At 40.7% G+C, this 16994-nt stretch overlaps 1 protein-coding gene across 1 annotated transcript; it reads right to left on the reverse strand.

Annotated features, from left to right (window-relative positions):
* Nucleotides 1-1480: 1480 nt before the first annotated feature.
* On the reverse strand, nucleotides 1481-16994 carry frk (fyn-related Src family tyrosine kinase). Its single transcript, XM_034699885.1, has 8 exons — nucleotides 16326-16994; nucleotides 11351-11472; nucleotides 10923-11086; nucleotides 10631-10799; nucleotides 8183-8341; nucleotides 6888-7069; nucleotides 5938-6103; nucleotides 1481-4476 (listed from the first exon to the last, which is right to left on the reverse strand). The coding sequence occupies exons 1-8, from the start codon at nucleotides 16724-16726 to the stop codon at nucleotides 4268-4270; spliced, it is 1572 nt and encodes a 523-aa protein (XP_034555776.1). The 5' UTR covers nucleotides 16727-16994; the 3' UTR covers nucleotides 1481-4267.

The following is a 16994-nucleotide window of genomic DNA, read 5'->3' on the forward strand; positions in this document are numbered from 1 at the left end:
TGTGGCTTAAATATGTATTACATTAACAAACACACATTTTACCATGAACAAGACAGTTTTTACCCTATACTTTTTTGTTTTACTTTTGCATGCCTGGACAGGTGCATGGGAGAGAACTCTACTTTAAAATCACACACAGAAAACTGCATGCATGTCAGATTACACACATGCAGTGCACTGCAAAGATGGTGAAGTCAGAGCCAGAATCTTACTTTGTTCTTGGTCTTCCCCTTTCTTTTGGTCAGCTACTTCTCACATGCACTCTTCTTCTGCCTCTCAGATTGTCTTCATCCATCTTCGATATCAACTTTCAATTGTGCCCTTTGAACTGACTTATATTGGTTTCATCACATCATTAGCAAACAAGTGTTTTTGAGTCGGGTGTAAACTCTGATAACTGTGCTGTCATTGTGTTCTAATCTTCTAAGACAATCCCCTGCACAATGTTTTTAATGGACTGAGAAGCTCCTTCAGTGAGCAGCTGGTGATGCCGCAGTGCTCCAGAGAACGTCTTAAAAGGTCCTTTGTTCCTGCAGCAGTGAGATTATGGATCTGACCCATAGCTGTTAATTAAGTCTCAAATGGTGTGACTTTGTTATTTGTTTATTTGTCATGTTTTTGTGACTATACTGTCTTATTGTTTGTTGATTCTGTGAACAGACCCTTGTGGCATATGAATTTCCCCCACAGGGGATTAATACAGTTATCTAATCTAAACATCTGTCACCTGTGTTATGCATCAGAAGTGCATCACAGTAAAAAATGTTATGCAGCATTATGTCAATGAGAAAGTTTTTACAGTTCTGCAAAGTGTGCCTGACAAGAACTCTGGCCCTGTCCTATTATCTCCACACTTAGCTGAGTGCGCTTGGATACGGACATGCTATGGTGACATTTTGCTATGTTAAAGGAACATCTGCATATAGTGTGTAAGCACGTAGTGAGCGGTCAAGTGTGCAGGGGTTTTCAAAGGCAATTGGAACACACTAGCCGACCCCCTTTTCATCGCGCAGTAGATTGAGAGGATAAGTAAGTCAACAAATGCAGCTGATTGTGCCGGTGTTAGCTGGCGCTCTGCTTGGGCAATTTCTTCAGAGGAGCCACCAGAGATGAATGTTCAGATGTAGGCACAGAGAGCAAAATGTATACTTTGATCTCCGCGAAGTTTTACTGTTAACATATCAACTGTAATATGTGACTGTAATAAAATACTCCTTATGATTATTAATAACATCTTACCATACCAACATACAAGTAGTGACATATACAAGGCCACAAACTGATTAATTAATAAATGACAAAAAATAAAACTAAGTACATGGGTAAAAAGGCGATCATTCTTTACTCTCAATTTGATGGATTGGAGCTTTTCTTTCGTGGTCCCTTTATAAAATGAACATAACATTATTACTATTCTGTGCATTACTCCTTTGTTTTCTAATGCACAACATCCAAACAAATAACTCAACCAAGTTCATAGTAAATATAAACCATTTAATTAATTATATTATGCATAAAGAATAATTATGTAAAATACAGATTGATCATATAAACAATTCCATGGTTATAATACACGATTAATGAGATTTGTTAACAACGCTAAAACATCAAACAAATTCATCGGAGCGTGATTAAGTCCTCCAGGTTTAACCACATGAAGGCAGAAAGAGCAGGACTTCCTTCGGGTTACGTCTCTGTCCCGGTCTCTCACCTCTTGGCATGGTGAAGCCGAGCTGCAGCTGTTTTTAAACAAAAGCTGGCAGGGATCTTTGACTGCATTGATTAATCTCCTTTACAGCATAATCAGCATAAATCAATAAAAGACTAAACTTTTATTTCCTGATTCACGGCTTACCTCCCTGCTGAAGCTGCTCTCTCCTAAAGAACCAGGGGGGTACTTTGAAACGTGTTTACAAAACACTTATTGACAAATCCTGCTCGTTCTGCCTTTAAATAAATGCCTCAAACATTGATTAGCATCTCCAGCCTTGCAGCTACAGCCGGTCATAAACAGTGTGGCCACAGATCAGAGAGCAGCTATGCACTTTTGAACAGAAAGCATCAAAAAGGAAAGTAGATAGTCACATTGTTCAGTCATGGAGTCATTAAACTGCAAGTTCAATGCAAATTAAATAGATAATACAAATGCATTTAACTTAATGTATGTCATAATGAAAGCAGGAGGTGATGTGTGGCACCGAGGGTGTTATAATACATAGTAGAGAAATCAAGGATTGGGCCCCTTGTCCAAAAAGAGTTGAGGATTGAGGAGTGCATGGTAGAAAAAAAGACACTTTACTTGAAACAATTATTGCTCCTGCAAATGGCTTCAATTGTGCACGCAAATTAAAACTCTGATTGTCCTCAGTGTAGCTGTGTAGCTGTGCATCAATCAACCTGTGGAACGATTGTGATATCATTTCCAGTCAGCAATCTTCCTGAAGATTTTTTTTTTTTACCTTGCAGAAAAATGATCCAATTCCTGTATGATCATGTTACTGCCAAAAAGAAAAACAGTGTTGCAACCCTTACAACATGTCTCAGAGCTACTGACTGGAGCAATGTGCCAGAGAATTTCCACAACCCTGACTACATACTATTCCTTTAAACATCAAGCTATGTAATACAGTCCACAGGTCTTAAAATACTGAAGTAATGGGTGTAATTAAAATATTTTATTTATCTTCTCAACTCCATTCAAAATCAAAATCTAACAGTATCAAATCCAAAAATCTCTTTAGTCAATCGGACTTCCTGCTCTGTACACTTTCACTTCATTTTGCTCTCTGTCACCAGAAGATGACACAGCGAATTATGAGCAGCTTACTGAGAGCAGCTAGGCTATGAACCGCTCCAGACAGGGCCAACCCTACTGTATAACTTAGCTAATGAAGAAACTCCAACACAAACACTCATCTTGATTTAAGTGTATGCTACATTGAGAGATTTGTCAAACTGATATCAAAACACAGAGCATACCCATCAGTGTGCAGGGAAAAATTCAGGTTGATACATCACAGATTCAAACAACTGATAAGTGCAGACGGAGGAACATGTTTGCATGGAGACTGCAAAGTTGTGCTAAAACAGACATCAAAGTTTGGGGTCAGACAGTCTCAGAATGAGCTAAATGAAGTGGTAAAGCCGAACCCGTCTGCAGCAGTTAAGACACTGATGTCTGTGTCAGTTCTCCAGCTTATTTCAGAACAAAGTGGCCGAGCTGACCGGGATCCTTTGTGGTTAAAAAAACTTACAACTGAGGGGTTCCGCAAACAACCACATGTAAAAAAAAATATAGAAAAAAAAAATAGAAGTATCCCTTTAAAACCCAACACTGCTGCTTGCCACCTTTAACTCTCTGGGTCCTGCTTCCTACAAACTTAACTTCACTCAACTGCTCATGTTTTAATAACTTTGAGCAACAAACTTTAAAAGTGCAAATCCAGAGAAACAAAAACAGATTTAATTTTAAGATAAAAACAAATAAGTAAGGACACTAGTTCAGCTCCAAGGAGAATGAAACGGATCATTCATATTTAAATCTTAAAAATACTTTAACTTAATCATCTCAGGTGATATGTCACAGTCATTTGTGTGCACAATGTAGCTTTCCCAAGTCAAACTTTTGACAGTTGAGCACATACTTTAAAAAGAAAATGATGTTCGATTAAAAGCACGATCTTTGTTTGAAGGTGTATTTACAGTGGCACAAAGAGAATCCTGGTTGGGGTTGCCGCTCTGTACAATCCTGAAAGAGCTCAGATGAAAGATCCTGTCACTCTCACAGCCTCTCGGCCAATAACAAGAAGTCGTCAAACAGAAGGAACTTGTAGGTGATCATGACTCACTTGTCCTCTCAGGTAGAAGAAGCTGGGCAGGTAGCCAGTGGAAAGAATGTGCGCTATGTGGAGTGCAAGAAGAACTGGTTCATCCAGATGGACAGATAGTAACTTTGTGTCTCTGCTGAAAGACGCCTCATCCCGTCAGGTGAGCTTTAGGAGTCAGACTAGACTGGAGCACAGCCTGTTGAAAGTGCATTTACTCAAACGGAACAAAACCAGGAGTGTCAAGACTGAAGGATCTTCCTCACTGCAGCTACAGTGTCCAATCACGAGCAGATCAGTCATTTCAGATCCTGCAATGAGTTCTATCATGAATTACATTTCCATCAGCCGCTTTATAAAAGCATGTTCATGTTCATGTTTGGATTTTGATGATTTGATAGGATATTTTTGTCTCTGTCCATGTTTCACAGCCCGTCACAGTGCTAGTAACGGTTAGCATCATCGTACGAGGTTACATCCAGATCAAAGTAGTCCTCCAGCTTCCACTGCAGGGTCTCGAATGTGGGTCGTTCATACTCGTCCCCCTTCCAGCAGTCCATCATGATGTCGTGCATGACTTTGGGGCAGCCGGGGGGGCACGGCATCCTGTAGCCCTGAGTAATCCTCTGGACCACCTGCATGTTCGTCATGGCTGCAACAACCACAGAGGAAAAACAGGTCAAATTATTACTGTTAAAAGACAAGATGATACAATATACTGGAGAACATAACAAGACTTCAACACTAGATGAGATACATGCCTCTTTAGAACTTATTACTGATCATGAACTACTGTATGTGTGAGCTTTTAGCTGAATGCCTTTCAACAAACTGAAAACAAAAATAAAACCACAACAATAAACAACACTAAGTTATTCTTAGTCTTATTTTTTAAGAGCAAACAATGAGTCAAAGTACGACTCTTCAATACTCAAGTGCAAACACAGAGTGACCATTTTTTCCTTCAAGCTGCTGCTGCATTAACCATTGAGTAGTAAAGCTAATGTGCAAAAACAGTTAACTCACTTTTGAAAAATTTAAGAATGTTTCAAAAAAACATATTTTTTCTAATACTAGCTTTTGGTATGATCAATCACCTGAGGTTGGGTGGCTTCAAAATTACTTTACTAATCAGAGATATCTTGAAAATGTAACATTATTAGGAATCTATATCATTTGCAAATTAACTCTTCTTATGGGCATCAGAGCGTTTAGACGAACTTGAGTATCCCAGTGTGATTGTTTATACAGACATCATGATTCCTGATACCCGGATAAGCTCTTATCCTGGTTTTGAAAGTCCTGATTTCACTACCTGGACAACATTTTTTTTCCAAAAACAGGATCCTACAGCTCACCTCAGTTTCTGACAGCTGCTAACTATCTGCAGAGTAGCAGCCCTAGCCAAGTGACGTATCAGATAAACAAACATGGCGGCACCAACTAGAGCATTGTACTCCTGGAGCGATGAAGAAGATTGAGTTTTGAATGAATTAAATATAATTGAAAGTTTAGATGGGAAGCATCCCAACATGTTTGCTGGAGCACATTAGGTCACATTGGAAAGTACTAAAGAAACTTCACTACGTGACCAAATGTTGAAACTAAAGACGTGGCTCTGATCCAGCATCTTTCCCATTTTACTAAACCTTGTGTGAGACGTTTGTTGACCGTCTGCGAGCCACCACAGCAGACAGAGGTGTTGATGACGGTTTCTCTAGTGTTATGGATGCTGAGCCACTGATATGAGCTGTAGCAGCTTCTGCTTTAACACCAACACCGCTGTAGCTGTTGAACAGTGATGAAAAGAAGCAACCATGTGTTTGACCTGCCCGAGAAATCGAGTGATGCACAATACACCAAGGCCAATTTAAGTAGCAGGGTTTACTGTGTGTGCAAAGCACTTTATGAGCGGCTCCTATCCTGCCTCATGTGCAGCCACATCCATTTTACATGCATTGTCCACTGTCTCCATCATGCTAGCTGCTGCTCTACGTCTGTTATGCCCTTATATCATAAGACAGCTTATCACCATGATGACAAATACTGTCATGCTTTAATATCATGAGATCTCATAACACCCCTTATTACAACATCATAAATAAAGTCTCACATAGGTACGGCATCTGTCCAAACGTCATGATCTCGTGTAGAAGGATCCCAAAGGACCAAACGTCAGACTTGATGCTGAACTTGCTGTCTTGGATAGCTTCTGGAGCGGTCCACTTCACAGGAAATTTGGTCCCTTCTTTGGCTTCATACACATTTTCATTCTCTTTCTAGAAACACAACAAAACACAGAACAGAACAATCTTTACTGCCAGTCACTCAGTTTTGGTCTAAAGAACAGACTCCTGCAACACTGACAGAAAAATAATGGAATGTAGAGATGTCTCTGATCCACTGAGGAGTCACTGCTGTTAACATAAAACACCTGATGTGACAACGCCTTAAAGAAACACACATGGGTTGTGGAGTATCTATCAGGTTTTTATGGTGTGCCACATGTAACAGCACATCCCTCTGAAGATGGGCGCATTGACTAGAGCAGGCACGGATCAGCTCTGGAGTGCATGAAGATGACGCACATGCTCCCTGCAGACCTCAGACTAACCATGTGCATGTCAATCTGCTGAGGAACCTCCCATAAACAGACTTACCTTTACATCAGTGATATGAAAATAATAACACATTACTTTTCTTTGTTTGAGTACAAACTGTGAATTAAGAAAGCCAGACATTATTTTCTGCAGCTACATCTGGGTTGATGCTTGTTAAAAGCATGTCTGGCACGTTGCTGTGTTTGCAGGCAGGAGGACATAAACAGAGACTTCTTTTTATAAAGGTGATGACAACACGCCCAGGTGTTACAGGAAGGTTCAGATGATAAACCTGTTAACTCAGCAGTGCATGGAAGGAAATTAAAACAGCATCAATAATTAGTCGAGAATGCATGATACTTTAGTTTCACTACTAGGCGGCAAGTTCAGGTACAACATCAATGAACAATAACTTCATTTAATCTGCAGCTTACAGCACAGTAACTCTTTACACATCACCCACCATGAAGACTCTGGCAAGGCCGAAGTCAGCCACCTTGCAGATGTTGTTGTCTCCCACCAGGACATTCCTGGCCGCCAGGTCTCTGTGGATGTAGTTCTGTAACTCCAGGAAGGCCATGCCTGAAGCCACCTGAGCAGCCATCTCAATCTGGTCTGAGAGACGCAGATTGGCGCCTTTATCCTCTGCAGAAAGGAAGAAAGGCACATCATCAGTCCAACCATGTTTTACTTTTGTCATTAGTGAAGAGCTGTGATTGAATTTCCTTTTTGTTTCTAAAGTCACAGTGGGGAAATTTCATGTGTTGATTCTGGCGGCCTCTTTGGATTAAATCTGTAGCGTTTTTCTGGGATGGAGACTATGTTTCCCATGAGCACTGTCACCCAATGTGGTCAAGTTGTGTCTCATTTATTGTTGAAGTAATTGAATGAATACAGATCTTTTTTTAATCATACTTTTCTTTGTTCAGACTCTTTTATCAGGATGCAGAGTGATGAGGTCATGTGTTGATTTGTAGCTACATCAGATTTGAACTGTAACGATATAACGGCTAAACTTTGTAAAATCTGATTTATTATCATTAGCTAGCTTACAGACAGTGAGCAGACGCACCAGTTTAATGTTACCCGTCACACCCCCTGTGTCATGATGTGAGCTCCGGTGTCCCAATAGATGTCTGAATAACGTATATATGCACACCCTTTAGTCCTCAAAGAGCAGTGAAGCATTGACACGCCAAAATAAACATTAAATCCTGTTCATAGGCATTTAGCTCTTTTAGCTAGCAGAGCCCTGGTTGGAGAGTTTCTCCGTCTGACACTTCAACAGAAAACGTGCGTCTGTTTCATAATCCTGCTCCAGTATAAACATGAGGACAAACATTATGTCAAAAGAAGAAAACTCTTCTCTGAACAAAAGAGTAAAGGTTAATGTATAGTCAGCTGGTGGTTGTGTGAATAGAATCCTGACAGGGTGAGACAACACCCTGACACAAAGAGGAGGGGTCTTATGTTTTGACCCCAGAGCCTCTGTCGTCCTGAAGCTGAGTTTGCCTGCAGTTTTCCTCCTTTAAACTAAATTATAGCCCCCTTTAATGTTTATCTTATCATAATACATGCTTTACAAGCACGTCGATTTAATGAGCAGAATACCCTCTGACAACAGTCAGGACACCATGACATCTCTTCCGTCACCTGATCCTTGAGACAGAGAGGGTAAACTGTTTCCACAGCACTGGACTCTGATCCCATCATAAAGTCTCTCATAATCACATGAGTGGTTAAAGTGAGTCATCTTACTCTGCAGGTACTCCTGCAAGCTGCCGTTGCTCATCAGCTCTGTGATGATGTAGATGGGCTCCTCCATGGTGCACACGGCGTACAGTTGGATCAGCTTGGCGTGCCGCAGCCTCTTCATGAGCTGGGCCTCCCTCAGGAAGTCTTCGGGGTCCATGGTACCTGCAAACGGTGTGCAGTGATTGTATGTTAGGAGTGAACACAGTGATGATGATGTGATGGTGGCAGTGTGCGTGTAGACGCAGAGGCTCCTCCCTGTCATTAAAAACAATAACACTGAGTTTGGTCTGTTTTCATATATCTTGTGTTTGCACTTATTTTTTGTCTCTATCTTGTTACACTGCACTCTGTTGACTTCTGGTACACTGAGATCTGTGAAAGTGATATTTCCACCCTGTACATTTCTTAACTGATTTTAACTCTCTCTCATCACTCTCTGATATACAAGTGTGCTGGTTGGCGTATTCTTATTTTTAAGTCTTGTTTAGGTCTGCTTCTTTCCTACCTTCTAACCTCCATCAGACAGAAGAGTACAGGAACTTTTCTTACTGTCTGTTCCAAAGGTCAGAGCTAAGATGGGTATAAAGTTGTGTGAAGGTGCTGCTCCCTTTACTTGGATCGAATTACAAAGAGAGCTGAGGCTAAATGAACTGGTCTCATTGGATGAATTTAAAGTAATGTTGGAAGACTTGTAGGTTGACACATCTGGCTAAAGGTGATCTACTTCTACATTTACAGTTTCATTTTGTTATCTCGTGCTTTTTTAAAGTATATTCCTGGTGTTTTTGTGCCTTTCTTCAGGGAGAGAATAGGACAATAGATAGAGCAGGAAAACTGTAAGAGAGAGAGTGGGGAGAGGCAGCCCGCTTTGAGGACTACAGCCTCTGTACATGAGGTGCATAATTTAATCACTTTGCCAAACTGGCACCTCTATGTCATATATTTTAATGTCTTATAGACTTTATACTTTGTGTTATGTTCGTATGTATGGATGCTCATTGTTTTTCAGAAACTTTGTTGGCCAGGACGCAGGAGCCATGCCAAAGAGGGAACCATATATAAACGTGATCCAGAAACACTGCAGACTTCTCTGAACCTGAGCCTGTTTAAGATGGACTCAGGGAAAGAAGGAAAATCTGACATTCTTTTTGGAAATCGTGGACGCTGCGTACACCGCTCTAAAGAGGAGAGGGACCACCCAGCTTGTTAACAGCTCACAGTTTAAAGCAAGCATCCCTGATGGTATGGGGATCATAAGAGTCCATGGCACGGGAAGCTCACACATCTGTGAAGACTCCATTAATGCTGAGCAATATATACAGGTTTAGGAGCAACATATGCTGCCATCCAGACAATGACTTTTTCAGGAAGACCTTACATATTTCAGCAAGACAATGATAAACCACAGTCAGCACGTATTACAAGAGCATGGCTCTGTAGTAGAAGAGTCCAGGTGCTACATTGGCCTGCCTGCAGTCCTGACTTGTCACCCATTGAAAACTAAAAACACAACAAATGAGACCCTGAACTGTTGAGCAGCTGAAATCATATAGGCAAGAATAAGACAACATCCAACTAATGGAATTGGGTTTGTATCAAATTTAGATTTCAACTCAACCACACAATTATTCCTGTACAAAAAGAACCAACCAGCTTTCCTCTGACAAATGTTAAACATTGAGAGGTGACAATTTCTGGAGCAGCCAGTGGACATGGATCATGGATGTCATATTTTCACTCCATGTCTTTCTATTTCTTGCTAACTCTAATCAATGATCACTGTCAGAGAAGCATCCAGAACCCAGCAGCTGTTTTTTGAAGACAGTTCATGGTATTTATGTTTGCATGTCTTGATATAAGGTTGGCCAATACTGCCAGGACTTTAACCAGAAACCAGAAAGTTTATGAAACCGAAGCTTTAATGCAGAATCATAGAAACCTGTATAAAAAAGTATTTCCGGGATACCTCAGGGCACTAACCTAGGTCTATTTATCCTTTCCTTTCACAAACCCTTATCTGGGTAGTACACTAAAATTACTTTTTATTGACCTAAATGCAGAATTTCATACAGGTAACCGGCAAAATGAAACCTTTGGACTTATATGACCTCTGTGGTTTGACTTTGGCACCGAACTTGATAGAAATAGAAAGCAGCTGTGGCTGTTTTCTCTAAGACTGGTTCATTCTGGATTTGAACACCTTCACTATCTTAAATATCTTCTGGACAGATTTTTTTAATTTTAAATTTCCCATCTTCGTATCAGCATCAGTGGGCTTCTCTCACATCTCCAGGTAGTTTTGAAAGCATCAGTTCTGATCTTAAATGTCACCATACAACATAACCATGTTCATTAGATGCTGCTTTATCAGATTTTACTCATCACTGCGTTCTATTTGTTCCTGGATTGGTTGTTTCTGGTTTGACACTTGTACAGGAGGATTTAACGTACCAGTTTTGAGGGTCTTCACTGCGACGGCCGTGGTTTCGTTCCACAGGCCTTCAAACACCTCTCCAAACTGACCGGCTCCCAACTTCCTCAGCAGCTTGATGGACTTGCGGTCAATCTCCCATTGGTCAACAGTGTTGTATGACAGACCATGAGTCTGAGGAGCCTCCATCTGCACAAACAGGGTTAGCGATTGTTTAGACATTTCAACGTGACTTTACAGAGTGTGGAGAAGTGAAATGAATGACCAGAAACAAGGAGAAAATGTAGTTTAGATAAGTTTAAAGAGTTTTACCCTCAAACATGGTTCACCCAGACGCACACAGAGGCCATCCGCCTGCATGGAGTAATGCTCCACCAGCTCTTTCAGTGTCTGGAAGGATCGGGTCCTGGACACAAAGTAGTGCCCATTCTCCAGTTTTTTGAGCTTGTAATGCTTCACTCTCCCGTTGTCTAGCACTGAAAGTCAAGTCATGTAGTGATATATCCATGAGCCAAGAACTGTGTTAAGTTTTCAGGTATGGCTAGCCAAAACGTGTTTTTTGTGGTGAGCATGAGTGTGAATATAGGATAGGATAAATCAATCATAAGAGAACCAGTGGGTCCAAAGAGCACCTATATGTGATCACTTCAAAGAGCCAACAGCACTCCTTTTATTTTCTACGTTCAGTAAGTGTTTGGGTTTTATGTGTGTGAGTTTCCTTCATATCTTCCCTGGCGTACCTGACAAGGAGAGATCTCCTTTCTGACTCTCACAGTCTCTGACGAGGTAGGCTCCGTGCACATTTCCATCTGCCAGCAGCATCTTCTCTGCATCCAGCCTCTTGGTTTCCGGGAAATACCATCTGCAAATCAGAGGTCAAGCACAAAAAAGGAGCGGGTCAATCTCTAACTTTTACTCAGTAAAAAAATGTCTTGGTTAAGTGCCAAAGGATTTAAATTGGTGACACTACATTCACTCATGTAGCCATTCAATACTTTAACTTATCACAACGTACATGAATGCATTAGAAAACCATTAAGAATTGGGCATCTTTGCCACCTCTACCTGCTCCATCTCAAGGTCTGATTCACAAACAAAACTGCACCAATTATTTTCAAGCACAAACACGCATACTCAGTTCTGCAGCTCTGTGCAGTGGAGATGAGCTGTCAGCATCTTGGCTCTCTGCTGCACAGATATGCACTGTGCGCTCTCATCATCATGGAGCTCAAACCTGTCCACTTATAGACTAGACAAGAGTTCCTACGAGTAAGATCAATTCATGACATTTGTGATTTAAATTTCATTTTCTCTGTGGAGTGAGTCAGCAGGAGCAACTCACGAAAAAAACAACAACACTCGTCACACTGAATCTGCTGGGTTTGGGGGACACACACCCTTAGACTGATTTAACTCCTGATTTTTAGTAATGTCAAAGTAATAGCAACACACTTTTTGTAAAGCTTTATCATTTTTTGGTCATCCTGAGATTAAATTGTTGAACTCTCCACAGATAGTAATAATGTAACTCCAACTGTGCGTGTCCATTAGTGCTGCTGTTTGTGAATTAGACTTTCATACAATGAGATATATTTACATAGAAAAGTGACAGTTTTGCCCATGATGAATGTACAGTGGTTCATATAAATGTGAACAAACAGTACCAGAACACAGAGAAGCTATTTGTTCTGCAGAGCAGTTTAGGGGTATTTAACCCTTTGTATGTGCTTTGTGAATTAGATGATGTTGAATAAAGTAATCTAAGATAACTTTATGAGGAATAATATGCAAAGTATGAGGTTAGTTTGTGTTTAAAGTGCATGGACAAACTATTCTTTAGCTATGTGTTTTGAAATCTAACATTTTACCTACTTCATACATATTCTGTGCTCTTGCGCCAACCGTGCATGCAGCCTGTTAGAGTCGCTCCTGTTCTTTCATTCATCTTTCTGATTTTTCTTCTCTTTCTTCATCAAACTTTGTCAGATTGTTCTCTGGCAGTTTGTTTAAGTTATGACCTCTTCTGGCCTTCCGTTGGTGAGTTGGACTGTTTTTCACTATGAAATTACCAACTTTAACTTTTACTCGCATTACTGTTGCCCAGCAAACCCTGCTTTGTTTTTGTTTTTACCCATGCTCAGGTGGTTGAGCTGAAGCCAGCCGGCTCATCGGCCAAACTGCTGGATATTCCTGCTGAACTCTGGAGATTTAGGACGCACAGAGGCAGAGGAGGCATAGAGCTATGAGGGAGGAGACCTGGTACAAGAAGATGGAGGTTTATGGAGACGAGATAGAAGCCGTGTCTCTCCTCTCTCATCATGGGCAACGTGAGATCTCTGGCTAATAGGATGGACGAGCTAACAGGATTAGTCAGTAGTCAGACGAAGTTTCGGGAATGTAGCATTGTGTGCTTCACAGAAACGTGGCTGCATCAGGATAGTCACAACCACAACGTCTCCATTGACGGCTTCCAGACTGTCCGGGCAGACCGGGATAGCACAGAGAGCACTGTGGGCCTCCGACCATGTTGTCTGCGCAGAGAAGTCTCACATGTCATGCTGGTAGCTGTTTACATAACTCCTCTGACTACGGAGTCCAACGTTCTCAGCGCCGCCATAGCCAGACTCCAGACAGACCACCAGAGTGCCCTCTTCCTGATCTCCGGGGACTTCAACCATGTATTTATTTTCTACAGAGCTTATTATTGTATTTGTATAACTTATCGTGTATAGAGCAACTGCTGATTCTGATTCTAATTCTTTGCCAGCTCTTTTTTATAATCTGGTTATATTTAAATGACAATTATCCCCTCAGGTCAACATAGCTCTGGTAAACTTGGACTTGCTCCCAAGGTCCGCAAGTCCAGAATCTTGATGGTAATATGGGTCACAATAAGGAAATGTTGGTGCTGGATTTACCAGCAGAAGAAAATGGGAGGACAGATAAAACTTGACCTTTCTTTAAGATACTGAAAGCCCTTACACATCAAACACATCTCACACTGTGAGCCTGGTTTGCTACTGTCTCACGATAGGTGCGTGTTATGCCACCTGATTTCATACCATTGTGTTATATAACTAATATTTCCATCATGACCATCAGGTTTGTGTTCCTTGGAAACCCCACAAATGATGCCTAGACCGATGAAGGGAATCAGAACTATTTTTGTCCTTTTGACTGAACAGGAAAAACCAGAGTACAGCTGAGGAGGAACAGGTTTCACAAGCCGGGGAGGCTGAGGGTGAATCCCTCATACATGAAATCACTTTGTAGAACTTGTCAGTCACACAGGCATTAAAGAAAACAGTTCTTTTCAAGGAGTCTGGACTGGTTCACATGATGATATGATATCTGAGCATGAAGAAGCCTTTGTATGACACACTGAAGTGGCTTCATGAGGTCAGGCTGTTGAATAAGGAAGCAGTCATTACAGTTAAATAGCTGTCCATGAAATACCAACTACAGCCTCTTTATACACCACTGAGGTTCCAGTGTTTTTGAGCATTTCCTTGTGGGAATCATTAACCTGTAAGGCAACATTTCCTGGTCATGGATAATCATTAACCGTCCATTTCACTCTGAGGGACATGCACTCAGATTTTACAGTGATTCACCGTTTGGAAAACACCGCTCTGAAAATTTACATTTTGATAGTTGATAAAAGGTTTTCTTACATTTATAGATTGGATGTGTTAACCGTCTTTGAAAATAATGTGGGGAGTCTGTGCTGAGACTCACAGACCGTCACTGTGTGATGAGAAAAAAGGGATCCTGTTAATCAGTGGTTCCGAAACCTCTTTGGAGGGGCCTCCCTTTGGTAGATGAAAATATTTTGAAGCCTCCCAAAACACAGTACCAGACATGTCCTTTACTAACAAATCACTGCATCCTTAGAAATAGTTTGATACACTGTCTGAAAAACCTACAGAACTAAGGATGTGTACGTTTAGTCGACTAAAAAAAACACCTTAATTCTCAGTCGGCACCAGAATCATTTGTCTCATCAACGTATGCTTGAAATTAGGTTAAATGTTGTGTGACAGATCCCTCCACTAGCCAGGGCTGTAGCTCCAGTTAATGCTGTAAAGCTCTACTACCCAGGTGTAAACAAGCACAGATGACTGATGTCATCTCTTAATGCAGCATGGTTTGTCAGTATGTTGATCTAGTAAATGGAGTTAAAGGTGTATCTCATAATGTTGTGATACAAATTCATTTTTTTGGATTCTAACTATATTTGAGATTGTTTCATAGGGATGCATGATATCATTGGAATAATATGGGGACAGTGATAATAATGGTATCAGGAGATAAAAGCTTAAAAGGTTAATTATTAGTATCAGCAGGACTGAAAACCTGATGATAAGGTGATGTAATAATTATACACATGTAATGACAGCTCATGCACGCCAACAATGAGCTTTGACATGTCAGCTGTATGGAGGTATTGTGAAGAGTTTTTTGCAATGCTTGTGAAGCACAAGTGATGTGAAGAGGATCAAAACATCACTCCTGTAACACTACCAATTAAATGTTACATCTAAAAAAACATCATCCTGAACAGTACCAAGAGTAGAAATGAAAAACCTCTGCGTCAGCAAAAACCTGTGGGCAGCCTCTGCTTCAGTCGTTCAACAAAGCTAAGACATAAAGCAGCAACCACCTAAAAGTAAAGAAGCTAAGCAGAAGTAATCACTGAAGTCACAGATCTTGATAACCACGCTATCAGCATAGAGGACGATGTTAGCTTCCAGGGATTAATGATGGACTTGGATTGGTATCAGTAACAGTATCAGTATTGGTACCGGCCAAAGTTATTTTGCGAAAATTGACATATGGGCAATCTGCAAAATTCCAATATCATGCATCTCTAGTTTGTCATTGAAACAATCCTTGTGATGACAGAAATGAGAAGCTCTTTTTAACCAACTTCCTCAAAATTTCTAAAAAGAGAATAAACAAATAAACACAAACTACTCTTATAAACCTTGGTAAAACAAACCTTACTCTGACTCTAATTAATAATATATTTCTCAAATAATGATAAAGATTAACAAAATGAGTTACCAAACATGGTTTCATGCCCAACAAAGCTCCTGTAAGGAGTTTTATTGGGTGGTGGTTATCAAGATGTCTTGGGTTTATTTTAACACCTTTGTGAGCTTCAACAGAAAACACATCACAATAAGAGTTAATTATTTCTATTAAGTCATTTTAATGTGTGAAAGAGCTGCCTCTGGGTATGTGTCAGACTGTAACGTATAGAGAAAAAGGCTTTTTTTTCTTTGCTTTGTCCATACAGAAGAATCTCAGTAAGAGAAGTATATTTATCAGATTAAAGAAAAAAGGATGAGATTATTTGTTAAAATAACGTGACTTACACATGTGCAGGCCAAAAACAGCTAAAATAAAACTGGTAGGCTCTACTACCTTGTCCAAACCCAAAGTTCCCTATACAAGCTTTAATTATTGAGAAACCTAGATGTCTCTCAAAATAAGCCATTGTTTTGATATTCTCATAGTGATATAGAACAATCATTTAAGACAATAATTCATTACTTTGAAAACTTTTATCCTTGTTGACAATCGGGATTTATTTGTACTCATTGCAGTGTTGGCAGGAATAGGCTTCCTTGCAATCACAGATAACAACAATATCAGGGATATAATAAAGAACAGAAACAGTGACTGTGATAATGTTTGAATTAAACTTACGGTTCGGCATCAATACTCTCCACAGGAGCGACATAATTAGCGGGGATGTATCCTTGTTTGGTGGCTGAGACCCCGGTGAGGGCTTTGGCATACCACCAGTCTCCAGCATTTTTATCCAGAGCCTCCAAAGTGTCCCCCGCGTTAAAGCTCAGGTCCTCCTCTGTGCGAGCTGCGTAATCATACTGAGCGATGTAAAACACGTTTGATCGCGCAGCTGGAGGACTTGGTAAACTTCTATTCAAATGGAAGCTCGGATCTGTGGTTTGAACAGCAACGGGGTTCTCAATAACTGTGTCGGATTTGTCCTCGCTACGTTTCTCTCCACCTCCAGATCGGTTCGGTTTTTTAAAACATGCCAGAAAGCTCTGCCAACAGGCAGACATCCGCTTTTGGATCTCCATGATGTGTGGTGGTCAATCACAGCACGTCATTCTCCTCTGGGATTAAAACTGAAATAGTATGATGTGTCCTCGCTCCTCGATCATGATTTAGACTCCTTATAATAAACTCATTGATAATCCTGGACTTGGTCAGCAGCGCTCTTTGCCCCTCCGCACACACCCCGCTCCTTGTGTCTGAAGGTAAAATGTGAATTTTCCTGGTTCGTTTAGAGCTTGGCCTGGGTTCAGAGTTCGCTTCCCACTGCGCCAATCACCTGCACCTGCTCAG

The sequence above is a fragment of the Notolabrus celidotus genome, chromosome 13 (genome assembly GCF_009762535.1).
Source record: "Notolabrus celidotus isolate fNotCel1 chromosome 13, fNotCel1.pri, whole genome shotgun sequence".
Classification (NCBI taxonomy): domain Eukaryota; kingdom Metazoa; phylum Chordata; class Actinopteri; order Labriformes; family Labridae; genus Notolabrus; species Notolabrus celidotus.

Coding starts and splice junctions, on each gene's coding strand:
- frk (XM_034699885.1), bottom strand. CDS start 16,726: ATGGAGATCCAAAAGCGGATGTCTGCCTGTTGGCAGAGCTTTCTGGCA. Junction 11,087..11,350: donor AGGAGATCTCTCCTTGTCAG/GTACGCCAGGGA, acceptor CTTGACTTTCAG/TGCTAGACAACGGGAGAGTG. Junction 4,477..5,937: donor TGGACAGATGCCGTACCTAT/GTGAGACTTTAT, acceptor TGGTTGTTGCAG/CCATGACGAACATGCAGGTG.